Here is a 27,523-nt window from a genome sequence, read left to right as displayed (position 1 = left end):
TCATACTCAAACTATCCTATCTCTTGCTAAAGGGAGTCTTGAAAATATCTTTAAAAATACAGTAATTTTTCGAGCAGTTTTAGATTCACACCAAAACGGAGGGAAATGTACAGATTTCCTGTATACTCCCCCACCCCCACCCCCACTCACACACACACACACACACACACACTTTTAAGGCCAATGGGAGTCTTTTCATGTTGGCTCCTGTGTCTTTTTGACATGACCAGAAATCTTGGATTTCTTCCTTGCTTTCTAGAATAGTAAGATTGAATTAACCATTCAGGAGCCCGGACTCCTTCTAAAAGGAAATGTTATTTAAAGGCTATAATCCAGGGTCTCCTGCATGGCTTAGTCAGTTGAGTGTCTGACTCTTGATTTCAGCTCAGGTCATATCTCCCAGTTTGTGAGATCGAGCCCTGCATCAGGCTCTGCACTGACAGCGCGGAACCTGCTTGGGATTCTTTCTCTCCCCCTCTCTCTCTGCCCCTCTCCCGCTTGCACACTCTCTTTCTACCTCAAAATAAATAAGCTTTAAAATAAATAAAGGCTATAATCCAAACAGTGGGATACCATTCCTCCTGAGTTTTTATTGATTTTAGGTTTCCAGGGGATGCCTGGGTGGCTCAGTCATATAAGTGTCTGACACTTATTTCAACTCAGGTTATGATCTCACGGTTAGTGAGTTCCAGCCCCACATCAGGCTCTGTGCCTACAGTGCAGAGCCTGCTTGGGATTCTCTCTCCCTCTCTCTTTTTCCCTCCCCTGCTCACTCTCTCTTTCTCTTTCTCAAAATAAAGAAGTAAACATTGACTTTAGGTTTCCAGCCTCAGCAGACACATCTAGGAAATATTTCAGCACGTCTGAAATATTTCTTCTCAGAAAAAGAAAATAAATCATGAATTCATACTGATATTCCCAATTCAAATTAAGGTATTAGGTTTATACTTTCGAAGTATAAGACATATTTCTCTTTCACTGAAAATCTTATTTTCTAAAAACATTAACAATTATTTGCTTTATCCTAAATATACACATAAAGATATTTAAAAAGTGTTATCACTAAACATAAGGTTATTGAACATGATTTAAGATTTCTTTGCTGTTCTTTTTTGTGTTTAGGATATGCCAGTGAATAATCACAATCAAATGTGTGTCAAGCCACCTGAAAAATGTTTTTCCTGTCTTTATGGCTCTGGGACCAACCTGATATACATGTACTCAATTCACTTACTTTTGTTTCTTTTCCGTTTTGTAGGAATGGCTTCTTTCTCCTCATTGACTTTTCGACACCCTCAACTCCACCTTCACTACCCATCCACCCCAAATCTAGAAAAACTGCTCTCGGGCCACCGATGGTCCCTTCGTTGCCAAAGCCAGCGGCCGCTTTCATACATCTCTTGCTTGATGGCTAAGGAACATTCGACTCTTGATTTTCTCTCTTTAAAGCCTTCTCTTCTCCAGCTTGTGCAGAGCTCACCTCTCCTGGTTCCCCTTCCCCTTCTGTCACTCCTCCTTTCCTGGATCCTCTGCCTCCTCCTGGTCTTGAAAGGCTGTAGTGCCTCAGGGCTTGTCACAGACCCCTTCCTCATTGCCAGCCTTCTCTCCTGAGGTGAGCCCATGCTTCCTGCAGCCTTCAGTCCCACCTGTAAGTTCAATCCCCACTGTGAACATGAAGCCCACTCTCGCCACTGAGCTTCGGAATTGTGCATTCAGGGGACACCTGGGGGGCTCAGTCAGTTAAGTGTCCGACTGATTTCGGCTCAGGTCATGATCTCACAGTTGTGAGATCAAGTCCCGAGTGGGGCCTGCTCGGGCTTCTCTCTCGTTTTCTCTCTCTCTGTCTCCCTCTCTCAAAATAAATAAATAAGCTTTAAAAAACAAACAAACAGGAGCTCCTCAGTGGTTCAGTCAGTTAAGCTTCCGACTTCAACTCAGGTCATGATTTCACGGTTTGTGAGTTCGAACCCCGTGTCGGGCTCTGTGTTGGGCTCTGTGCTGATAGCTCAGAGCCTGGAGCCTGCTTGAGATTCTGTGTCTCTTTGTCTCTCTGCCCCTGCTCACTCTCTCTCTCCAAAAAATAAACATTAAAAAAGACATAAACAAACAAACAAAATCATGCATTCAGATTCCTATCTAGCATTTCCATTGGTATGTCTCATGAGTAAATTTAATATTTCTAAACCGAAATTAGAATCTTCCCCTCGAAAACTTTTCTTTCTATATTCTCATTCTGATTGAATGACCCTTCCATTCACCAAGTCGTTTAGCCAGAAACCTGTCACCCTTCCTATTCCCTCCCTCCCCACATGCAATCTGTTGGCAATTCTGTTGATTTTATCTCCAAAAATGTACGTTGAATTCATCAATTTTTCTTTGGGGCTGCTAGCCCCATCTCAGTCCAGGTTTACTTCACCTGATCCATTTTGGTAGCCTTCCAGTTGGCCTCTTGCTTCCATTCTTGTCCACCATCCCATCTCCTTTAAAAACTCAACTCAGGGGCGCCTGGGTGGCTCAGTAGGTTGGGCGTCCGACTTCGGCTCAGGTCACGATCTCACGGTCTGTGGGTTCGAGCCCCGCGTCGGGCTCTGGGCTGACAGCTCAGAGCCTGGTGCCTGCTTCCAATTCTGTGTCTCCCTCTCTCTGACCCTCCCCCGTTCATGCTCTGTCTCTCTCTGTCTCAAAAATAAATAAACATTAAAAAAAAAATTTAAAAACTCAACTCAAATAATGTCACTTCTCTTTAAACCCTGTTATCATAACTTAAAACCCCTTCCTGTCGCTGCTTGGACCTACATGATGTGCCCCAGTGTCCCTTCAATCTCATCTCGTACCTCTCTTCTTCTCTTGCTGAGCTCCAACCACACTGGATTCGTTCCCCAATCATCCGGGCTCTGTCTTGCCACCACGTTCTCACGTACGCTCTCCTGTCTGGTCTTTCCTCAGTTTTTGTCATTCTTCCGGTTTCTGCTTAAATACCTCTTGCTCCAAGAGGTCTTTCCTGCCTGCGCTAACACCCACCCCATGTTTAATTTATGTGGGCGATGCATACTTTATCACGTTTGGCACATGTATACATTATATTTAGTATCTGTCTCTCCCATAAGACCATAAACATCTTGGGAGTAGGGGCCATTTGGTTTTTGTTTATCAGTTAATATATGTTGGCCGATGAATAAATTTAAGAGTTTCGAATACATATTCCTCAATATTTGGCTCTAAGTACAAGGACCCATATCAGACTTCTCTACAAACAGCATATTCATCGTCTATCAGCTATGCCCAGGCAAGTAAAGCAAATCCTGGGTGCAGCACCTGTGACATCGTAAACGCTTGATGAAGGACTACTGGACTGTTGGAGGAAATACACAAGCCTTCCTATTTCTTGCAGACTTTTCATTTAGTCCCCTTACTTGGGGGTCTAAATCCCTATTACTTTAGAAACAAAAATAGCTTATATTTGAATCTGACTTTGAGCCTGTGTTATACATTCTTTTATGTATTTTCTTAACCACAGTCTGGAGGCGGTATGATTATCTCCATCTTACAGAGGAGAAAAGTAACACTTAGCTTACTTAGATTAGCCAGGTCTCCCAGCTAATTAGAGACAGAGCTGGGTTTAAAACCCATTTTTTGTTCCACTACACAATGTATGTAGCCTCCTAATGAGAAGCAGCACAGAAGGTGCCCCTGATCTCCTAAAAAGCCACAGTTCATCGCTGTAAACCTTTTGCTTCTCCAATACTGAGCCCTTCCCCCACTGTAAAACTATAATGAACAAAAAGCATTCATTCAAAACTTTGCACTCTTCATTTGTGCTGACTTCATGCATTTCTCTTTGCAAACCAGACTTAAGGAAATTCTGTTGCATTCTATGGGTATCCCTTGCTTTAAGAAAACCTGATTTTACATGAACATTTTAGTGTTTCAAATTTCAGGAATTAAAAAGTGAAAAAGTCCTTAAACATCTTTTTAAAGACTTTTTTTAGTCCTCGGTAGACTCAAAGGTAGAATTCCCTTAAGTAATGAAACAGGCTTGACACATTCAAGGCAAATATTCATTCCCGTGGGCACCCTCACCAGAACATACAAGATGCCTGTCATGCATTGCCTTGTTCTGAGTCTGAATGTAGAAGCTTCTGCTCTTACAGACCTGTAATGAATTTGCTGGGGTTACTGTCTTTACTCTCTCTTCAGCATATAATAAAGGAATAATCTGCTGCTTTGCAGAATAGTTTGAGGACATTATATTCTAATTCTAACCACAAAGAAATGCAGATTTCCCCCTCTTTGGCATTTTTCTTTTCAAAAAGGTTGCTTAAAGTGGTACTTAAAAGATAATTCTAGCTTGCTAAATTTAGGGTGTGGAAAAAGTCCAAAATGAGAATATTCCGGGGGTAATTGTGCAAGAAATGTTAGTATGTGCAGTAAGAGGAGGATGTCCTACACTCTGGATGTATTTCTCCCCTCCCCTGCCCCTTCTTTTTTCCTCGACACCAGCATAACGTTGAGCAGGGTTAAAAGTTACCAGAGGCAGTGAAAAATTCTTTACTCACCCCATTTTAAATATAAAATGACCTGAGTCGTTTCTAAAACCACCCTGAAGTCAGAGCTTCCCTTCAAAATTTATCTGCAAGTTATCAAAAAGTGCATCTCTTCATATTCAAGGCAGATTTCTGGTCATTCTCCATTCAGCTGGAAACAGAGAAGCTAACTGTCAAGTGTAATATAAGAAGGGTACTGGAATCTGAAGTTTGCTTTCAAATGCATTGAAAACAATACATGGATTGTGGATAAATGGATAGATACGGGATAAAAACAAACATAACAAAATGTTGATTGTGGAATACAGGTGGTTCACGCTGTAATTCTTCAACCTGAAAAGGAAAATGGTGGCAGGTCCCAAGGTTAATGGGGGCTGGCACCTTAGCCTGAGATGGTGTCAGTGGAGGAAGTTGTGTGGGTTGGGCCCTTAACGCCTCAGCAGAGGCCTCTCAGACTGCAAACTGGGCACCGGGAATGATAGATATGGAGTCTCAGAGCCCAGAAAACAGACGGATCAGTGGTTTCATAGGGTGTACAGAGGATGGGGTTAGAGGGTTGATCTGCATAAGACTCTAAGACTCCTGAATAATTCGGGGAGGAAGACAAGCATGGTGTGTACGGAAAGATGAGGAGAAAGTTGGTGGCTCAGGGTCGAAGGCAATTTGAAGGGAAGAAAACAATGTATTTCCGGAGTGACTGAGTTTGTCATGGAGATTCATGCTTACAACATAATTTGGAAGACCACCATTAAGTTGCTTGCCCCTATGTCTTTACCCATGCAGATTTAAAATACGCCAGTTTCTTCCTCATGGGACTTTTTATAGCCTCTCTGTTTTTCCGCAGACATAAAAATCTGAATAAAATTATTCAATAGAGATTTGGTCAATACTGAAGAGCATTGAAGAAAGTGGAGAGGATGCTGAGTATAGACATGCTATTGCATTTTGGATTTATTGGGATTTGTACTAACTTATGCCCAACTTGACATCCACTGTGCTTCCAGATCAGTTTCTATCAGCTGAAGTAAACCTGTTGTTTCCTTCTTTTGGTTTTGGGTGTAGTGGCCCCTCTCATATTGCATCATGCCTTTATTTTTTTAATTCATTTTTTAAATTTATCTTTTTTATTTGAGAGAGAGAGAGAGAGAGAGAGAGAGAGAGAGAGAGAGAGGGGGCATGAGCAGGGGAGAGGGAGAGAGAGAATCTTAAGAGAGAGAATCTTAAGCCCCCTGATGTGGGGCTCAATCTCATGACCCTGGGATTATGACCTGAGCCAAAATCAAGAGTCAGATGCTCAACAGACTGAGCCACACACACACCCCTGTATCGTACATTTAAAGTCATCATAGATTCTCTTTGTGTCTTAGAGAATATCAGCCACTCAGCCACCTTCTTCTTCTTCTTCTTTTTTTTTTTTAAAGCAGGGAAAAAACCCTTCATTTCTATCAATTTAAAAAGTAGGAAACATTCTTCAAGCAAGATAATCAAAACAGTCATAACAATTAACAGGAGAGCATGTACAGATTAGACTACAGATTTAGATACTTTGCATTAAGCATGTATAACCAAATCAAGAGGGCTGACAACTTTTGCACTGAGGAAAAGCAGTGATTCATCATGAACACACAACTTCTGGGAAACTGGAGCTGACTTTTCACAGGACAGCAAACCAAAGAGACAAACTGTCACTTGCTTAGAGAACAGCTTTGAACATGAAACGGGTCACAGTGAAACATCATTGTAATGCACCAGTGTCCCCAGAGATCTGTTCATCTCTAAAACAGGGGTATATATGGGGCACCTGGGTAGCTCAGTTGGTTAAGCGTCCGACTTTGGCTCAGGTCGTGGTCTCACACCTTGTGAGTTTGAGCTCCGCATCAGGATCTCTGCTGAGAACCCACTTCAGATCCTCTGTTCCCCTCTCTCCCTGCCCCTCCTCCACTTGTTCTCTCCCTCAAAAATAAATTAATAAACTTAAAAGAAAATTAAAAAAATAATAAAACAGGGATATATGAAAATCAGTACTACAAATTCTCATAAAACTAGAAAAACCCTCTAAGCCCTAACACTTTGGAGATTACATAAAGACTGTTTTTTTTTTCCTTCCCTTTACTCTTCTCTAAATTAAATACAAAACAGGGGCACCTGGGCGGCTAAGTCAGTTAAGTATCCAGCTCTTGATTTCAGCTCAGATCATGATCTCATGGTTTGTGGGTTCGAGCCCGCGTCTGGTTCTCCACTGACAGTGTGGAGCCTGCTTAGGATTCTCTCTTCCTTTTCCTTTCTCTGCCCCTCCCCCACTCACACACTCTTTCTAACAATAAGTAAGCTTATGGGGTGCCTGGGTGGTTCGTTCGGTTAAGTGTCTGACTTCAGCTCAGGTCATGATCTTGCAGTTTGTGAGCTCAAGCCCCGTGTTGGGCTCTGTGCTGACAGCTCAGAGCCTGGAGCCTGTTTTGGATTCTGTGTCTTCCTGTCTCTCGGCCCCTCCCCTGCTCATGCTCTGTCTCTCAGTAATAAATAAATGTTAAAAAAAAATTTTTTTAAATAGGTAAACTTAAAAAAAATCTTCAAAAAAATAAAAAGCAAGGGGCACCTGGGTGGCTCAGGTCATGATCTCGCAGTTCATGAGCTCAAGCCCCACGTCAGGTTCTGTGCTGACAGCTCAGAGCCTGGAGCCTGTTTTGGATTCTGTGTCTCCCTCTCTCTCTGCCCCTCCCCTGTTCACACTCTGTCTCTCTCTCAAAAATAAATAAACATTTAAAAAATTAAAAAAACAAAATGAATAAATTAAATACAAAACTGTTTTTATTTAGTACATTTTTTTTTTAAGAGAGAGAGAGAGAGAGCAGGGGAGGGGGCAGAGGGAGTGAGAGAGAGGATCCCAATCCCAAGCAGGCTTCATGCTCAGCACAGAGCCCAACTTGGGACTCAGTCCCACAACCCCAGGATCATGACCTGAGCCCAAATCAAGGGTCAGATGCTCAACCAACTGAGACACCCAGGCACCCCAGTATATTTCTGACTTACAACCAAAGCTTTGAAATGAAGAAAGGTTTTATGAAATGGAAATAGACCCACATCAACTCTAGGGAGAATCTCAAGGATTGCTCCTTGGAAAAGTTTTAAAACAGGAAATTTTATTTCCATGATGACACTGTATTTCCTTGAATACCTAATTATTACCAGGAAGGAATGCATATCTATGCCATCCAAGGGCTCTCATTCTTTTGGAAATGTTTCACCATCTCTCCATCCCCCACCTACTCCCTCCCTACCTCTACTCCCAACACACAGACACATAGACAAACAGACACACACACACACACACACACACACACACACACTCATCAAATTGGGAGAATTCCCTGAAGCATACAGATAATGGCATTTATTTTGGCAAGAATTCTGCAATTTGTCAAAAGAAAGATAAAGTATGGCATTTATGAGCAATTGTAATTATAGTATTTCTCAACAGATGCAGGAAGTAGATTTTTCTTCATAGTTGAAATATGGCTTCATGGTTTTCTGCATCTGGGTCTTACAACTTTCCATCTAGAAACCAGACTAGATCAGTTATTTGTGGAAAGAGATGATAACTTATGACTGTATTTTTTAAAAAGTCACCATTGCTAGGTTCTTCTTTTGAGACACTAAATAGACAAGGGAGTTACTAAAAATGCAGGGGAATTGAAAAGAGCAATTCCTACTAAGAACATAACTTGGCCTTATGAATTGCCTCTCTGGCAAATTAACTGTGGCAAGAAAAGATACTGTCTTTTAAATGAAAAGTAATTAATGACATTCATCAGGTGGATACAAATGTCTCCAGAGATCCTATAACCCAGTAGAGTGCAGGTGAGATACATGCCTTCTGTATATATAGTGTGCAACTACCACCAGGACCACCTGAGTGCCCATTTCTTGCCTCAGCACCAGAGCACCAAAAGCAAAGAGTCCAGGTACAAGCAAATAACACTGTTTTACCTATTAATTAGAATGGGGAACTCAAAGAAGGAAAAGGTACAAAAAAGGCACTTTTGAATTTCCTGGTTGATCCCTATAGGGACACGAAAACACACGATTAAGTAAACAGGATGATTTCAGGGTTTTTTTTGTTGTTGTTTATTTATTTATTTTGAAAGAGAGAGAGAGAGAGAGAACGGCTGGGGAGGGACAGAAAGAGGGAGAGAGGGAGAGAAAATCTCAAGCAGGCTCCATGCCGTCGGCATGGCGCCCAATGCGGGGCTCAATCGCATGACCCTGGGATCACGACCTGAGCCAAAATCAAGAGTCAGATGCTTAACCGACTGAACTACCCCAGGTGCCTCTGATTTCAGTTTTTATACAAAGATATCAACTACCTTCCTGGGATTTAATGAGCATATATAAATATTAAACATTTAGAAATTCAGAGCTGGTCCCTGGGGGACCTCACACCATCATCTTGGTATAAATCCTTAGTAATTGGTGGTATCTTTTGAACCATTCATGACAATCATGGGCCATCAGGAGGGGTCTGCAGTGGCTTTGGTGTGCTCAGTAATATCAGAGAATAGGCTGGGATGAAGAGAAAAAGGAAGAGGGAGAAAAAAGGAATGAGAGAGGAGAGAAGAAGGATAAGAAAAATGGGCTGATGGATAGCAGTGGTGGAAAGTGACAAAGACTGAGAAGAACACCAGGAGCCACCAAAAACGTCTTCTTGTGCTCCTGGTGCTGGCAGCTTCCCTTTTGTCTACAGAGCACATGCCCTGGATCGTTGTTGAGGCTGTCACATAGAGATAAGAACAGAAGCTACTTCAAAGCACAAAGGTGACATTGGCCATATCCCCCTGTTTACATAGTATTGTCAGTTTATCAAAGGAAGAATTAAATGGGCATAATTTCTTAGAGTAGGACCAGTAGGAATCCAGTGCTGTTGATGGTCTTGGGTCTGGAGGACATTGGCTATATATCAGCCCACACGACTGGTCATCATTTGACCTTCCTGTCTCTAATTTGGTCACATAAGTTGCTCTGGATCTGTCCATATGGCTTTGACAGAAGATTCACCTGTAGTGAGTAAGTGGTGTGGTCAAGGGCATCCATGATGTTATTCTGACACCCAGAGACAGAAGAAGAGGGTAGAATGGAAGATACAGGCTGTTGGGGTGGGGGGGGGATGGTAAAAATGGGGAGGCAGAAAAGGCCCTAATGAGAATGGGCAAAGCCCCAGTGGGTAGAGGGTGACTTTGAGTTGGAATAGAAGACTTGAAGGGAGAGAAACAGGAACAGTAAGCCTCCATTCTTCAAGGCAGCCATTGTCCCAATCTGTCAAAGTCTGGGATGTTCAAATTCTGCTCTGAGTTTCTCTTTCCTATTTCAATTACCCATTTTGTGAATGGTGGATCGACGTATGATTCCTTAAAAGAAGTAATCTACCGTGGAGTTAAAAAAAAAATCCAGTCCTGGATAATGGTAATCACACAAATCACTTGACAGTAATCTGGGGTTTGTGTCTTCCATGAGGGCGTCCGCCCAGGAGCTCATAGCACCTGCTACTTTCAGAATCTTCACGGAGAGCAGTCTGCCTCCAAAGCTGTTGTTGGTCAGCAAATCCAACGTTGAACTTAGCTGTGCACAATCTGTGTAAGTATGAGTAGGCTACTTAGGTGCTTTTCTCAACACTCTTTTCCTAATCCCAAACTCAGAGGGGTATATACAGAAAGGAAAGCAAAATGTATTTTATAAAAGAACACACTGAGGGGTAAGTGCTTGTTATCTTTTGATTGATTGGTGTTTGCTTTGCCACAGATCATTGGAGTTGGGATCCTGGTATATATGATTATCGCTCAGCTTCCTTCAGTTTTTTACTTTGTTTTTTGTTTGTTTGGGTTTAAGTAATCCCTATGCCCAACGTGGGGCTCAAATTTATAACCCCAAAATCAAGAGTTGCATGCTCTATCAACTGAGTCAGCCAGGTTTTTAAAAACCCATGGTTTTTACTTTCTTTCTCTTCCTTCCTTCCTTTCCTTAGAGAGCGCAAGCCTGCTAAAATCAAGAGTCAGATGCTCAACCGACTGAGCCACCCAGGCACCCCTTTTTGCTCTTTGAAACACGTTTAAGATTCAAATTCTTTTTCAGCAGTGGGAGCAGTGCTATCTACACTGTAGTTGCCTGTGAACATTTTGTGCAAGGAAGAAAAGCATTGGCTTAGCTTCCAAATGGTGCTCTGATCTTTTAAAAGCCTGATCCAAGGAACTTTGGGATTCTTACTCTATCAAGTCTCAGGTTCCAGTGCCACCTGGGACTGTCTCTCTCCCAGCCTTTCCCCACCTCAGCTTCACACTGACTCGCGTGCACTCTCTGACCCCCACGAGGCTGGTTAATCCCTGGGGTGCTTTTATCCAGGATACTCCCTCAGGATTCAGCTCAGGTATCCCCTCCCCACGGGTGAGCTTGCTCACCCAAAAGACACTGTTGCTTTCCCAACGCAAGGAATGTCTTGCCTTCCAGCACGTGGCAGTGTCTAGCCCAGGTGATCTGGACACATTGCGCTGAGAAACAAGACCACACTAATGACCATGAATTTGGGGCTGGGACTGTGACTCGTTACTGCCATTCCCATCTGATCAGTGAGAACATAGTGCCTGTTCGCCGCTGCGCACCGTACCACCACCTACCTAGCTCCGAGGCATTTTTACCCCGTCATTTTGACGTCAGGACAATGCCATTCAAGTTTGTAAACACATTTTAGTCCCAACATTCTAATCAGAATATGCCAGCACTGGTAAATTCTCCCTAAGAGGAGGGGAGACGGCAAGGTAGGAGCATGTAGATGGTGAAGCCAACCTGTTAGACCACCTTTCCCCCCTCGTCCCAGACCTGCCTCCACCATAAGGCTGTAGCAGGAGCTAGAGGGACGGTCTGTTTTGCTAAGGAAATACATTTATTCTGCACACTGAAGCTGGCAGGACTCGAACAGGTGCCCGGTGAGGAAAAGACCAGACTTTGTAGGGTTGGCAACAGCAAGGAGGGGGCAGAGGCAGGGAGCAGGGGTTATGCCCAGTGTGGAGGAGGTCCTTGGGCAAAGGAGAGGTGCTGACAACCTCACGAGGACCGCCTCGGGTCTGTCAAGCACGAGCACCCGGTGTGCCGACAGCCTCCATGGCACAACTGCGGGGGAGGGAGGGGGTCACGCCTGCCCTTTAGGCCTGGCTCCTCTGGGTGCACGGGCGGCTCTTGCACATCCATGACCCACGGCTACAGTAGACTTCGCTCAACAAATATTCCTACTGTGCCCAGGGCCTGCTCCCCTGGGACGACCACTGGCCACTGCCGTGTTCCACCGACAAGGGTCAACCGCAGCCCACCAGCTCCATGCTGTGATGATGCCCAAGAACATTGTTCCCGGCCCTCATAATCCATTTCGCATATCCGTTATTGGTTCCACGCTCCCTTGAGACACTGAGAGCAAAGCTGGAGGGTGTGGGTACAAGATCTGAGCGCACAGAGGGGCATACATTCGTTAATGCCAACACTTCTAGATGTGGGTTCAGGGGGTAGCATGTGTCCATGATGGTCAGCAAGTAGGCAAGAGAAAAGCTTAATAAGGGAAAGAGATCAAGCCTCTATGGTAGCAACCTTGACCTTTAGTTGTGCTAAGAGCACAATTGCTTGAATTAAACATGGGACACTATTCATTTCAAGTCTTTGGAATTTCAGTATCCTGTCACACACTTGGGTGACATACATCAACTTTCTTTAAGCCCGCCTTTAGAATATTTTTAGTCTGGTCTTAAAGTACACTGATGTGAGCCCTATGTTATATGGGTAATAACCTGATATCAGTGTTTTTTTTTTTTTTTTTTTTGTTAAGAATTAGGAACCTTTGTGCGCATAGTGTGCCCCGAGTATGGAGAAGCGAGAGGCTGGTAGAGGGCAGAAAAGGGCCAAGAGACACAGGCCACAACCACAGGCAAAAAGAGAAACTTGTTATTAAATTTAATTTTCTTTAAATACATACCTTTCTCCCACCCTCACCTATTCTGCGGGGGGAGGAGGAGAGAGGAAACCCCACCCCCTCCATTCAGGGGATTCCATGTATAAAGCCTGAGATGGTGGGGATGAAGTATAAAAATACTATTTACAAAGGGGAAGAAGGTATCTGTTGCCACCTTAACCTTCAGACACCCCCATCCCCAGGCCCCTTTTGCTCCTTTAGAAAAAGCCCCTGGGAATTCGTTTGAGTGTAAAATAAGCCCTTCCTCTGGAGGGGTACTATAACCCCAAAACGGAATAGGACGCTCTGAGATCAGCTGAGGAAGACAGTGAATGGATAGCACCTCAGATCCTAGCAGAGGGAAGGCATCCGCCCCCCATTACCCTGTGGTCAGCAGGCCTACAGGCCAAGCCTTTATTTCCATAGGCCCCATGTAAACATTGACTTTCCTTTTTCCGTGTCCCTGTTCTTCCTGATTTCCTACAGAGCCTCCCTCGCTTGCACTGGAGGCACTTGGTTCCTTGATGGTTCCTTCCTCCCCTTCTCCCCTTCCTGTGGAAGGAGCGAAGAGGGGAGGCAGGTTACAGGTGGGGCAGGGCCCATCTCCTCCCTTCTTCTAGGTCAGGGCAGCCAGTCCTCCTAAGGGGTGAGCTCCAAGTTCTCGGCCAGATAGGGGTGGATTGCCTTCCCCAGCTTCCCCCACAGGGACAGGCAGGTAGACAGTCCGGTACCAGGATACAGCGTTCTTGATGGGTGACAACGCCAGTGCTGAGTAGCAGGTGCTGAGTAGCTGAAGAAGGCTTCAGGAGGCAGAAAGGTGGGGCGACTCAGGCCTCCCCCTGATGGTGGGAGCCCAGCCCTGCATTACTGCCCCTTCAGGTAAGCACGTCAGTCACCACCCACCAGTCTTGTTCACCCGTAGCTGTGCGGAGGGGCCAGGCACCCATGAGGCAAGCGGTCTTCTCCAGGCCTTGGTGTAGAGGCAGCATTCACACCAGCTCGTCCAATAGGATTCCAATGCTCTGAGTGGCCTCTGAGGGCCCAGCAATGGGCTTGTTACACATAGGGCAGACACAGCGTACTTCTAGCCACTTCACCAGACACCTGTGGGCGGAAGAAGACCAGTTTTCCCCTAAGACACCCAGACCGTTCTACGTGTCTCTCACTCAGAGAGCCCAGCTGCTTCTCCGAACAGCCACACCTCCATCCTTGCCCCGGTCCAACCCCTCTGGCTTGCCTGGTGTCCAGACAGGATGTCAGGCATCGCTGGCAAGGGGCAGATGGGAGGGGGTAGGGATTACAGGTTCTCGAAGACGCTCCCTACTTATTCCTTTCGAAAGGTATCCCCTGGACACACGTCCCCCACGGTGGATACTTACTTCCGGTGAAAGGCATGTTGGCATGGGAGCACACCTAGCTCGTCCTTCCCCTTGAAGTCTTCCAGACAGACTGCACAGGTCTGCTGTGGGAAGAAAGGGAAGATGTGAGAGGAGATTGGGGAAGAACCACATTCACCCATCGGCTCATCCCCATCCAAGAAAACAAAGCTCTAGCCCAGTTTCCTGATTAGCCACGGAAACTTGAGTCATAGGGTAGCCACTAACCACACCAGACTGTTCACAAGACCAAAGGAAGATGAAATTAAAGGTTTAGTTCCTCAGTTGCACTAGGTACATTTCAGCGGCTCGGTAACCACAATGTGGCCATGGTGGCTCCCATACTGGACAGGGCAGATATAGAACATTTCTATCATCACAGAAATTTCCATTGACCGTAAGTGTTCTAGAGGAGTATTTTTTAAACCTTTCTAGCCTAGTACATTTTGCAAGGAGGCATGCATCTATATCTAAAGGTAAAAATGGGGGTATAATGTTTAGTTCATATTCTTGGACTCTAGCTTTCTGTAATTCTGGACTAACTTCTTGATCACAGCTGAATTCTCCCTCTCAAGGAGGGCTCAGGGAACACTGAATTTGCTGAGATGTGATAGCACACATCAAAGAGGGATAAAATGAAGCATTCCTAGGCTGTCTCATGCCTCGCGATCCCCGTGGGTCCGCCCGGTGCCCAACCACCACAAACACCCTGTGCACAAGTGTCTGTGGTTATGGACAGAAGTCTTGAGAAAGTTAGATGATCTCATGGGCACAAGTAGGGAAGGAAGAGGCAACAGCCCACTCCTAAAAAGTCTGTGTTGATGGGACCCAAGGAGTGGCAGTATTGCTTGGGGTAGGGGACTGGAGAGCAAACAGGCGAGAATGGCAGGGCTAGATGCACTGGTCAGGTCCACAGTCTGCCAGGACAGAGTATATGTGTAAGGGTAAAAAGGGCCTTCTTTAGTGAAAAACCAAGACGGGAGACCTAGAAGCAGGGAAGGGTAGCTGGGATCTGGCGTGGAGAGGTAGACCCATCCTCCCCTTAAACATGATGCACAGCAGCCTTTCCGGGGCCACGTGTCCTCGCTCATTCCAACCCTTCCGCGATCCTGTTATGTTTTCTGCCTGCGCCGGTTCCAGACATAATGAATTCCATACACGGATTACCTACTGGAATGAGTCACATTTATTTGGCCCAAGGAGATAAGTTCCTGAAAGGCCCTGGCTGAGAGCTGGAGAGGGTGCTGTCTGCCTTGCCAGCCAGGGCCCTCCTGCACCCTGGCCGAGGACACTTACCCCATATAACTGCAACTTCTTGGCATCACCTTTAAGCACCACCTGAAAAGGAGAGAGGAGGCATGGCGTCAGAAGAAGCCAAGCACAGGGGCCAGGTGCTATCATCCAGCCAAGGGAGTCCCCAGCCCCGCACAGGCGTGTCTTCCTCTTCCTCTGGTGAAGGGGGAGGGCTTGGCCACTGCCTGGGCCGGGCCAGGCCAGACTCGAGGACGGTACAAAGCACTGGCCAGGGGGAGCCAGCAGGGAGGCCGAGGGGGTTCAGCTTGCTTGCTGCCTATCCTCTCTCTAGCAGGGCAGGTAGCAGAGAGGAAGTCTCACAGGAAGATGTAGCACTTGGGGCGCCTGGGTGGCTCAGTCGGTTAAGCGTCTGACTTCATCTCACGTCATAATCTCACGGTCCGTGGGTTCAAGCCCCGCGTTGGGCTCTATGCTGACAGCTGGGAGCCTGGAGCCTGCTTCGGATTGTGTCTCCCTCCCCCACTCACCCTCTGTCTCTGTCTCTCAAAAATAAACATTGAAAAAAATGTTTTTAAAAGAAAGAAAGATGTAGCACTTTACCTCTTTATAGCCGTATCGCTCACTCTGTGCCTGGTTCCGGAGTTTGCTAGGGGAGAGAGAAAGGAGAGGTTACCATGCCTTTGTACAAATTAGAGCCATTCAGAGTGAGAGAGGCAGGCAGGCTGCGTGGGCCCTCTTCTGGGGGCGGAGAGGCTGCTCCTCAGAGGGGCGTCTTGTCCCGGAGAAGCCATGGAGTATGGTGTAGTTGGACCTGTGCAGGTCGCCCAGAGTTGATTAAGGACTCAGACTCTTACTCAGCCACAACAGCCTCAAAACTTACCGTCAGGTCCCACAGATCGGGGAATTCTGGCAGAGCACATTCTGGCAGAATTATTCATTTGTACTCCCTGCTGTTTCCCAGAAAGTCAGTCTCCTCAGGCCCCCCAAGTCGAGAGGTCAACACTCCGCTTCCTGAGTATACAGAAGTTAGATATTCTTACAAGGGATCTTGCCATTAAGCCAGGGTAGCAGTGTAAGTGAGTCTCTGTTGACTCTGGGGGAATTTTCCACCCAGGGGAACACTAATATTCTGAACCAAAGCACACTCTCCCCTTCACGGCACCCAGGCAAACACCGAGGATGCCCTCTTTGTTTTCTTCTCTTCGGTTTCCAGCTGGTGGCCTGCACACAACCTAACTCAATAGCCAAAACCCAGTGTGTTGTTACTAACGGCAATAACGCAGCGGTTGTATCGAGGACTTGCTTGCCCCCATCCCTGTGTTACCATATTCACATACTTTGTGAGAAACCCTCCTTTTTACAGATGAGGAAAATGGAGTCCAAAGAAGTAACTTGCCCAAACCTCCCGGCTAGTCGGCAACAAGAGGCGGATTTGAATCAGTCTATCAGAGCATAGGGCCTGAGCGCTTTAACAGTGTGGCCTGTTTTCGCCTATTAGGTGGGACACACCATCGTCCTGAGAAGGAGACCAGATCCCTTGGGAAACACCCGATCTTCATCAACAAGCCTACAGCGAACGGCTAGGATCACGATTACGCAGTACTGCTGCTTCTTTATTTGCAGGGAGAGAAACTGTCCAAATCAAGCAGGTGGCTCTGTGTCCTCCTATAATTGGGAGCCACATGGGGCCTTCTCTCCACTGAACACTTCTGCCAGATCTGCGTTATTGGAAGGAAACATCAGAAACCCGTCAAGTTAGAATAGATGTGCCGGATGATGGCCTAAGGGCCACTTGTTCAATAGAGCCTATGAGCTAAGACTGATTTTTATTCTTAACTTTTAAAATGTTTATTTTTGAGAGAGAGAGAGAGAGAGAGAGAGTGCATGTGTGCACATGATAATAAATTAAATATTACATATTACCTGTGGCGGCTTTTGCACAGTAGGGTGGGGGTAATTAAGAAAGAGACTGTGTGACTTCCGAAGCCCCAAATGTTTGTCCTTTTGCAGAACAAGAAGGCTGACAGGAGTCAGAGGAAGAGAATCTCAAATCAGGAGCCTCAACGAGAAGGTAAGAAGGTGTCTGCTCCACAGGCACTGTGGAGAAGCTGACTAGAACAGCGGAAGGTGCGGAATGAGGGGCAGAGCAGAGCCATGCCCCAAGCACAGTCGGGGGGCAGATCTGGATCTGGCTCCCAGCTATCTCCACTGTTCCTAGCACAAGTCAGGGCCCTGGGAGGCCGGGTGCCTAGAGACTCTTAAGAACTCCAGTCCAGGGGCACCTGGCTGGCTCAGTGGTGGAGCATGTGACTCTTGATCTCAGGATTGGGAGTTTGAGCCCCATGTTGGATGTAGAGAGGACTTGAAAAAAATCTTAAGGGGCCTCTGGGTGGCTCAGTCCGTTAAGCATCTGACTCTTGGTTTCAGCTCAGGTCATGATCACGGTTTGGTTAGTTTGAGCCCCTCATTGGGCTCTGTGCTGACAGTGTGGAGCCTGCTTGGGATTCTCTCTCTCTCTCTCTCTCTCTCTCTCTCTCTGCCCCTCCCCCGCTCATGCTGTCTCTGTCTTCCTCAAAATAAATAAACTTAAAAAAAAATAATAAAATCTTAAAAAAGAACTCCAGTCCAGGTTGACTCCTGCACCATAGGGCTAAGTCCCAGGGCAGCACATCCACTGGAGGGTCTCTGGTCATTGGAGGGTTGGGCCAAAGACCTAGCCAGGACTCCCACTGTTCCGTCCTTTACTCAGAGAACGCCTCAGTCCGGGAAAGCTTTTCAGATGCATGCATCTCTGTGCCCGCTTCCAAACAAGACGGGCGGGGCAGGGTGCATGCAAGGCTTCAACGAACAACTGTCACCTGGCTGACACCGAATGAAGCTGGGGAAGCAAAAAAGTGTTCTCACAGTCAAAGCGCTCACAGCCGCATTCTCAGGCAATCACCGTCGCTGTCGCGGGGATGCCGAAGAGTAAATAAGGAAGTGGTGAGGGGCCTGCTTTTTAACCCCGAGAATGAGAGGATGCCACACATCCTTGGGGTCTCAACCACCTCACCTGCAACACGGCTCTACGCAGGTAGGGTGTGCCGTGCCTTTCTGCTCGCTGTGTCCTGGGATGCGCAGGGCGCCCCCTGCCCACCCTCACCCCCTGTGTCTGCCTGGTTCCATTTGATGGTTGCAGTCAAGGATCCTCCAGCAGCCTGGGTCTCAGAGCCCAGTACCACCAGAAGAGTGAAAGGCTGCAGACCCACCCCCTTCGCCCTGCATGCAGACTTTCCAGAACAGGAAGGTATACATTGTGATGAGACCCAAAAAGGTCGCAAGGGAAACAAAGCAGAAAAGCAAAGCCCCTGGGACATCCCAGCAGAGGAGGTAGTGCCGGCTACTTTGGACAGGTGGCCCTCTCAGCTGTTGAGTGAGCAAAGCTACTAAAAATACTCCGATTTCAATGAGACCATTTCTAGCCACTGCCAGCGGGCTCTCCCTCACTGCTTTTCCCTTTTGGAGCAAACAATGCCACCAGGTCCTGAAAATAATTGCTCCTTTCCTGCTTATTTGTACTTCACTGGCCCCTCCATCCTGTGTAGGGCAGAGGTCAGCTCCTGGGGAACAGGGAAGAACGGGTGAGGGGAGCAGGGGAGAGGAGGCTGGCGTTGGCCACTGAGCTCACCAGGTGGAGAGTAGGGGTCATGGGCCTATTTTGGCTATGGAGGAAACTGAGAAGCGGGGAGAGGAAGTGGCTTCTGTGCCTGTGTGTCTTTCTATATATAGACACCCACAGGCTGCCACACAGCAGCGAGACTCTGGAACCATGAAAGTCCGGGGTCAGCTGACTCTGGGCAGGCTGCAGGACAGAAGGTGGGGGTGACAGAAGGGGCAGATTACTGCGGAAGGGACAGGTGGCGCCAAGCGGCCCGCAGTCAGGAAAGCTTTTGGTATCATGTGGTTACGGCTCTGTTCTTCCACTCCAGCCAGACAAAAATAAATCAGCCCTATCTAGCTCCCCAGCCTGTCCTTCTGCAGGACCCCCATCTCCGGCCGTATGGGGGTGCTAAGGGATGCTGCAGCTGTTCCTTTTATTTCCATTCAAGGAATGGGAACCCGACAGGGAAGGTGAACATATGGAATCTGAAAGACTCTAGCTAATGACCACTGGGCTAGCCCACCCCTGGATCTTCCTCGATATAGGACCTTGGGCAAATTCTTAACTGCCAGAGCATGAATTTCCTCATTTACAACGTGGGCTAATATAGAAACTGGAGGGGTGTTTCACAAAATGCCAACTATAGTGTGGCAAAAGAAGGCACTTGGTAAAGAAGAACTAAAACCCAAGGTCGCACGTATTAGTGGCAGAGTTAGGAAATGAACCCTGGTCACCCACATCCTGGCCCAGAGTGATTTTCTAGATTTTTCTTCACTTGACTGCCTTTGCAGCTTGTGTGTGTGTGTGTGTGTGTGTGTGTGTGTGTGTGTGTACACCAGAGCTGCTTTTGCAGACCCCTCCCCCAGTATCATATATAAACCTTTGGTATTTGGTGTGTCTCCATCTTTAGTCCCTGGGGAACTGCATGAATTGCTCGGTATGGGGAGATGGGGGTGGCTGGTGGTCAGGAAGGCAGAATGTTTGAGGAAGAAAACGTAGGCTTGGGGAAAGGGGAAGGGGTGGGGAGATGCTAGAAAACTGCCCTCACTCCCACTTATGCAAATGTTAGGCTCGGTTGTACAAGAGGGAAAAAACACCACGATCTTCTCGGCATCAACTTTTAAGTGGAAAACTCCAGTCCCAGGAACTTTTTTAAAGTTCTGAGAAAGAAGAGGCCTAAAGTAGCTGACTGGGAGCACTGAGGGCCCTTCCCCTTTTTTAGAGGAAACTCTTGCTAGCCTTAGGAATAGAGACTGAGTGTCTGCCTCCCCCTTGCCCCTTCTCTGGGCAAAGCATTCAGACCCACCAAGACATCTCAGGAGGAAGCCAGAACTCCTCTGTCCCTCCTTTTAATTTAAACGATTTAAGACTCCAGCTGCTGGCTACCTAGGCATTTCGTAAGGTGTGGTGGGGGTAGGGGGTGGTTATCACAATGGCCCTAAAGACCATTAGCATGTTCAGGGATGCTCAACATTCCCCAGTGTGCAGGACAGTCCCATACAATGAGGAACTGGTGATCCCAACAGAATGCCCTTGCCAGAAACACTACTTTCATTTCCACTCTAAATGCCAGTCATGCCCTAAATTTTTGATAGAAAATGAGCCACCAATTCCCATGTCTTTCAACGGGAGGTGAAGAAACACCTCCCTGGCTAGCCCCGCCATGCTCAAGTCCTCCCCTGGATCTCCACGCAGTAAGAATAAGGGGCGTTTTTAGGGTTTTTCTCACTATCAAAAAAGAAGAGCTTACGAGGCAGACCAGGCAGCTCTCCAGACATCAGCTTGCTAATATTAGCATCTGGATGGCTGACGGCAGGATTTCCCAGGAGGGCAGAGGAACATGCCGTTGGTGTAACCGATGCCCACCTATCCCCGGCCACCCAGAGGTTACGCGTGGGGAGTGGAGACACGGTTAAGGGATGACCAATGATATCACTTGGTCAGATAGTAATTCTAGGCCACCCTAGAATAACTGGCCAAGAGATGCGATGTAGCCCAACCAATGGTGACCTTATATGCTCTGGGACAACTCCAGAGGCTGCTGAAAATAGAAACACCAGGCCTCAGGGGCCCAAGGAAGGACAGGCTGAGCCCTGTCCTCAAAGCAGGGGCCCCAGTGGGAAGTTAGGGACTGCTGTGCGAATCTCACTTGGCCCACCCTACTCCCTGGCCTCCTCCTCCTGGACTCCCTGCCCCAGGTCACCCAGGGTGCCACCCACCTGATAAAATAGCAGCAGAAGATGAGACTGAGCATGAAGACGAAGATGCCTGTGCCAAAGATGACCATGTAGATGTTGAGGGGAAGGTCTTGGAAACTGATGGGTGGCATTGAGCAGGACTTGTTGGTGCTAACCAGTCCCAGGCCACAAAAACACCCTGAAAAGAAAGGGAGAGGGAAAGCATTATAGTTGGAAATTGACCACTGGGGCTGATGGTACTCAGGTCAGGCAGGACGGAGAGAGAAATGGCAGGCTCCGGGGTCCTAAACCTCTCTGATGCCGACACTTAAGTTTATAACCCAGCTCTGATACTGACTAGCTACATTATTTTGGGTCACGCAGCGATCCGTGAAATGGGATACTACACACAGTACTTAAAACTGCATCCCCATCCAGGGGATCAAGGATTCAGCAAATGGGAAACTCGACTCCATCGCGTAGAAGCTCATTTAGTGCAGTAGCAGAATGAAGAGCCGTAGGTGAGAAAATGGGTACTTGGGTTCCAACACTGCCTCTCCCTAGAGAGGTGACCTTTAAAAACTTACTTATCTAAGCTTCACTTTGTCATTTAAAAACAAGCAAAATGCAGAGAGGACCCAAACTGGTGTGAGACATGTACTTTGTAAATTGCCGAGGTGCAGTTGCAAAGGTCATCTGTCATTATTAAGCCACCTGCTCCAGGAGACAGGCTGCACCAGGACCAGAATAGAAACTGTTCACCCTGAGGCTGGGCCAGTGTTCCAGAAAGAGATGGGGGGGGGGGGGTGTGTGCAGCTTACTTTGGGCACCCTTCCCTTTCCTACTCAAAGCAGTGCCATAGTAGTACTGGCAACCCCTGGAGCTTGTTAGAAATGCAAAATCTCCGGCCCACCCTGGACAGAATGAATCAGAATCTACATTTTAACAAGGTCCTCATCAGATTCCCATACCTGCAGCGGGGGAAGCACTGACCAGTCACCAGATGCTTCCCCTTGTCACGTGACTCAGAGGGTAAATCCTGATTGGCTGACCAAGCATCCTCAGAGGGTAAATCCTGATTGGCTTATCAATCATCGTTGTCACCTGCCTCTTGCCAGAGTTTGGTGTTGAGGTAAGTATGTGACAGGGTTCTGGCCAAGGAAACAAAGACAAGTTCTGCCGGAGCAGGAAAGATTGGAATGGTGGCAGCCAAGTTAGAGCTGGAAAGAAAGCAGTTCAATATAAAGCCAATGGCTGAGGGTGGCGGAAGGGAGAGGGAAAGAAATGATTTATGTCCGTGAAATTGCTGGATTAACCAGTCCTGGGGCCACTCTCTATTTTGGGAGTACTTGTTCTGAGAATTAGTACATGTTCTGTACTGTTTAACAGTAAGAAAAAAATATAGGATAGAAACAATAAGCTGGTGGAGTGTTTAGTCCTGCAACCAAGACAAAATATTATCGTGATCCAAAAGGCAAGAATAAAATTCTTAGATTTCAGAAAGTGAGGAGACGAGAAAACTAGAATCTTGCAATACCCCAAGCACATTCTCATGCTACCAATTTAATCTTTGTAATGCCACTGAGAAATTTACTTACCCCTTCTACAGGGAAAAAAAAAAAAAGACTCAATCATTAAATAAATTGTCTAACGTCAAACAGCTAAGAAGGCTTGTTTCCAAAGACCTCTGTACCCAAGTCTTCAACATGGGTTTTAAGTACCTGCCTGACAGCTTGGTTAGAAGCCAGGACCCATTAATATACTTGAGAATTCTAGATTAAAATTACCAGTGCTACAATTCAGCAGAAGACTGGCTGAAAGGACCGGAAGTCGATTTTGACATCCTACATCTCATGTAGGGACCAATGAGATGGTCAGTCATCTCCTAGATCAATCTAGTGACCATATAATGAGCCTCCCTTCAAACCTCTTTCAGATGTCGGGACCAGTTCTATTCCAAGTCCCCACCCCAGACCCTCACTGATGTCAAGTCCTTCCTCTACTTTAGCCCATGTGTGTGACATATCCTCCCACTCAGTTTCCATTATGTATTTCCCAGGCTCATGACTGGTTTTAAGTCCTGCTAAACATGCACGCACTGGGTCGCCTCAGCCTCCACTGCTCATAGTTTTCCAGCATCCCCCAACATAGACCAGTCTCCTATTTCTTGTCCAACCTGTCCTCACCTGCCTCCATACCTTTGTTCATGCAACTTTCCCTGCCTGAAACTCCCCCTCCCTTCTGGGCGCCCACCAAGCCTGGTCCTCATGATATTCCAGTGACCCCTCTCTTCCCTGAATTCTACAGTACTCACAGCCTCTACCACACATTCTGGCTCTTGAATACTTAGTATTGTGTTATGTTGCCCAAATATTCCAAGCATCAACTTAATTTAACTCGAACATCGATTATATGACAAGTACCATGATAGACACGTAAGATAAAAAAAATTAAAAAAGGAATCACGGGGTGATTTTACAGTGTAGGGATGAAGAGAACACAAAGGCTTCTGCCATACAAAGGGAGGCACGGCAATAGAGATAGAACTAGAATACTGGAATCAGAAATGAAAAAGTCCTAATAAGCTCGAATACTCCCAAGTCTCAGGACAGCAACTTGGACTTTTGTAGCTCCTCCAGTGCCTAGCCTGGTGTTTGGCTTGCTTTCACTTAATTAGTTAGCAGATAAGTAACTCCTGATTCTTCAAGACAACATGGTACCCTTGGCAAAAGCTCCCATCCCAAAGTAAGGAGAGTGATATTTGGGAAAGTTGCCCAGAAACTGCCCTCAGCTAATGAATGGCCAGCCAACCAACAAGTATTAATCGAGGGCTGATTTATGCACTGACCTAGACATTGTGGGAAAACAAAAAGGAGAAGTAGTTCTTGTCCTGAAAGACTCTGTTGAAAAGATTAAATAATTAGCTCCTACCCTTATTATTCTCAACAAGAAGCCCTTGCTTCTGGGCTCCCTACCTCACTAACAACTGATGCACTAAGAAGGTCTAACCTCCGATCTGTCTTCGCTCTCCATGCACCTTTTAGGAGATGAATCCTGGTTACCTTTAGGGTCCCAGAGAACCCCATTTGGTTCTGGGAAAATTCCCCATTTGTCCTGGGAAATTGTAGAGCACTGGCTATTATAGAGGATATGTATCTGCACTCTGGTCTCAAGTGGTCCTCTGATCAGTTTACCTTGACCATCTTACCTCTCCTAACAGACTTTCCCTGGGCTTCCAGGATGGAGTCAGTGAGCTTGGAACTTTATGTGAGAAAGAGCTGTAGGTGAGAAACACTTGTAAGGGCAGAATACCAACCCCAGAAAAGAGAGCCTCCAGATATTTTTCCACAAAGGGGCTGGGGGAAGGGATTGTTTCCTCACTGGAGTCAAAACAATCTATCAGCCACTTTAAGAAGTGAAAAGAAAAAGAGCAAGTCTTCTGCTGGTCTAAAAACCCGATATGAAAATAGGAGCGCCAGAATAAAGTGCCAGCCACCTTGGTTCTTGCGAAGTCTCTGTTCCATTGTCTCAGCTGACCTATGAAAGCCCTGACATCAGAATGTCTCATCTCGGTGGTGTGCACGCTGGGAGTTGGAATGACGTCAAGAGAAGGCTGGCCAAGGAAGATCGGTGGGTCTGGGAAATGCTTCCCCCTCCCAGCCGCCGGGAATCTTTCCCAGATGTCGGGATGCACCGTCCTTCCCCACCCCCCTGTCCCTCAATGCCCGCCTATCACACACAGCTTGGTTCATTTTCAGGAAATTAGATCCTACCAGCAAGAGGAAGAGGGGGTTGGGGGACGCTCATACACATGCTGTCCAAACCCTCCCTTAAGGGTTTTGTTTTAAAACAAAAGCCGCTTGAAATAATTAATCCAAGATCTGGCTGGGGTCTGCCCTCAAGAATGGATTTTTCTTTTTTCTTTTTGTAACTACCCAGCCTACCATACTCAGAGATAAGGCCCCCGGCCCCCACACACCTCCTCCAGAAACTCCAAGCCTTGGGACTTCGCAGTCAAAACACCAAAACCATTGGAACGTTAGTATCTAACATCAATACCTTTTAACTGAGTCGCTCAGAAAGACCCTCCTTTAAGATAGCTTGGGTGAGGAGTCAGAACCAACCTGTATCACCTGAAATACCAAAAAAAAAAAAAAAAAAAAAAAAAAAAAAAAAGAAGAAGAAGGAAAAAAAAGCCTCAGGTGAGATGAATTTAGCATCATTCCAGGGCGGGTGGGTAGGGAATGGGGTGGAGGGGTGACTTAGGTAAGGGGGTGAGGCCACCACCACAGATCATAAGCTAGTACCACAGTGTGGCCTTGGGGCCAGAGAGGGGGGCCTGCTGGCCTAACTCTGCACCCAAAGGTACCCGGGCGCTGAGACATCTGCAAGGCTTTATCAATCCAATAAAGGCACGCTCTTTAATCCGGCATCTTCCTCAAGCACAAAGCCCCCTAGCAGCCAGTGAGAAGCCAACAAAGGCACAGAGGAAGCCGCCTCCGCGCCCCGTCCCGCACGCTGCATTGTATACATATTTAAAATAGCCTGCAAAGTTCCAGGCCGGGAACTTGAGCTCCCTCTAGGAGATCCCAGCCCGAGCGCGGATTTAATTCTCCTCCGACAACCACAACAAAGACCAGAGTTTGAGCGCACAAAGGCAAGGGAAGGGGGTAGAAGAGCGAAGGCGCCACACAAAGGCCGCGAACCCCTCGGCTCCCACGCCCCCCGCACGTTCAGAGACGTTCCGGCCCTGGAATTAAACCTGATTTTTTTGTTTCAAATTCCGCGCTGTGCAGAGCCTCGTTGGGCGCCAGGACGCCTGCTCGCCCGTCCCATTTCATGACAAACTTAGCTGAAGAGGAAGAACGAGCCCTCCGTCTGATCTTAAGCCTTGCGCCCCTCCGCGTCTGCGGCCGGCCGGGCGTCCGCTCGCCCTCCCGCCCCGGGAACTCACCGTTACACCACTGGAATGGGTGCATCAATGAATTCTCGGCTGGCTTCCTCCGGCGTACGAACGCAGGCGGCCGGCGGGTAGGGCAGACGGGGTGGGCGCACCGGCTTTCGGGTCCGCAGGAGGGGCCAGTGCTGTCCGCGGCAGCCGCCTTTCTTCACAAGTCGAACGCCCTCCGGGGTGGTGGTGGGGGGGGGGGGGTTCGGCTTGAATGGTTTCGGAGCAACAAAGAGGGAAAAGGGGAAAACAAACAAACAGAAAGTCCCCAGGATCAACGCACCGCCGAGGAAATGCAGGAAGGGCCCCCGAGCTGGGGGAGATGCAGGGCGCTACAGAACAGGGTGGGGGGCCCGGTTCGCAGAGGAGGGAAAAGCTTCACCGGGAGCCTCGGCTCAGGATCCTTGGCGCGAAGGTGAGCCGCCAGGACTCCGAAACTGACACAGGCTGCGCACACCCCCCTCCCTTTTACTCCCCCCACCCCGCAAACTCCGCCCCCCGCCCGTCACCCGCCCTCGGGCCAATGAGAGCCTTCCTGCTGGCCCCGGGTATTATTTGCAGGCCCGCCCCCCTCCAAGGGGAGAGCATCTTTGCACAGTGGGCGCCTCCCCTTTCGCCTTCCCGGTCCTCGGGAAACTTAACTCTAAAGACAAGCAAGCTGCGCGGTGCGAAGCTTGGCGCAGGCGGGGGGCCAGCCTCCTCCGCCGGGACCTGGAGGAAACCGAAGGATTAGTACCACATTGTTTTCCGCCTCCAGAGCTGTTACTGTTTAGTATTTCTATAGCTCTTTGAGAAGCCAGTTCTAGGGAGGGGTTACATTTCTGCTCCGAGGTCCAGGACTCGGTCCTGGGTGGTGGCTAGCAGCACGTTCCTTCGCTCACTGCTAAAGGGGGAACTGAAGCAAGAGGGTAAAGCAGATGAATTGCAAAAATGAGATCTGGAAAGAGGTCAGGTTGTCCTCTCATGTTTGGTCAGCCCCTCATTTTACAAACAAGGAGCCAAAGAGTAAGCTTAAGGTAGATCTGTCAAGGCCTCCATGCTCCAGAGTAGCAGAATCAAATCCAGAAATCCACGTGGGCAATACCTTAAGGGCAGTATCTTCAGCATCTAGAACCACCTAGGTGTTGAATAGCACTTGGAAGAGAGACTGTTTTAATTCCCCGTCCAAAATAATTTCTTTTTATCTGACATTGCATCGCTTGTTTTTTTCCGTCTGTCATTCTGTCTTTCATTTATACAGAATGTGTTCACCGTGAACCTACTTCGTGCCCAGCGCTGTTTACAACGGAGACCCATCTAGGTCCCTGGCGACGGAAGGATTCTACTCTTCCTGAGATTCTTAGTGCCTGAGGAGACAGACAGTAAACACGCAAGCAAACAAATAAGAATGACTCAATCTCATCTTCCAATTAAGCTTAATCTGTTAATTGAAGGTGATAAACACTTTCCCTAACGCTTGGGAATTTGTGACACTCAAATAAGATTATGCATATGAGTGCTTTGTCATTTAAAAGCATGATGGTTAAGGTATTAAATAACTTGGCTGAGATCACACAGCAGTATGCAACAAACAGTTTAGCACTTAATTACGTAATTGTCTTAT

The 27,523-nt window shown here is 47.3% G+C and overlaps 1 protein-coding gene across 3 annotated transcripts; it reads right to left on the bottom strand.

Annotated features, from left to right (window-relative positions):
* Positions 1-12,510: 12,510 nt before the first annotated feature.
* On the bottom strand, positions 12,511-26,389 carry RNF122 (ring finger protein 122). Of its 3 annotated transcripts, XM_053216631.1 has the most exons (8): positions 25,927-26,388; positions 25,032-25,105; positions 21,944-22,123; positions 21,015-21,171; positions 15,756-15,801; positions 15,198-15,239; positions 13,905-13,987; positions 12,511-13,629 (listed from the first exon to the last, which is right to left on the bottom strand). In XM_053216631.1, exons 4-8 carry the CDS (start codon positions 21,122-21,124, stop codon positions 13,515-13,517), a joined length of 396 nt encoding a protein of 131 aa, XP_053072606.1. In that variant the 5' UTR covers positions 21,125-21,171; positions 21,944-22,123; positions 25,032-25,105; positions 25,927-26,388; the 3' UTR covers positions 12,511-13,514. The 3 variants fall into 3 exon arrangements, with proteins under 3 accessions (XP_053072606.1, XP_026926055.1, XP_026926053.1); XM_027070254.2 differs by lacking the exon at positions 21,944-22,123; XM_027070252.2 differs by lacking the exons at positions 21,944-22,123; positions 25,032-25,105 and having other exon boundaries at positions 25,927-26,389.
* Between the last annotated feature and the right edge of the window lie 1,134 nt (positions 26,390-27,523).

The sequence above is a fragment of the Acinonyx jubatus genome, chromosome B1 (genome assembly GCF_027475565.1).
Source record: "Acinonyx jubatus isolate Ajub_Pintada_27869175 chromosome B1, VMU_Ajub_asm_v1.0, whole genome shotgun sequence".
Classification (NCBI taxonomy): Eukaryota; Metazoa; Chordata; class Mammalia; order Carnivora; family Felidae; genus Acinonyx; species Acinonyx jubatus.
The sequence above is the reverse complement of the archived record's forward strand: the minus strand, read 5'-3'. Positions and strand labels throughout refer to the sequence as shown.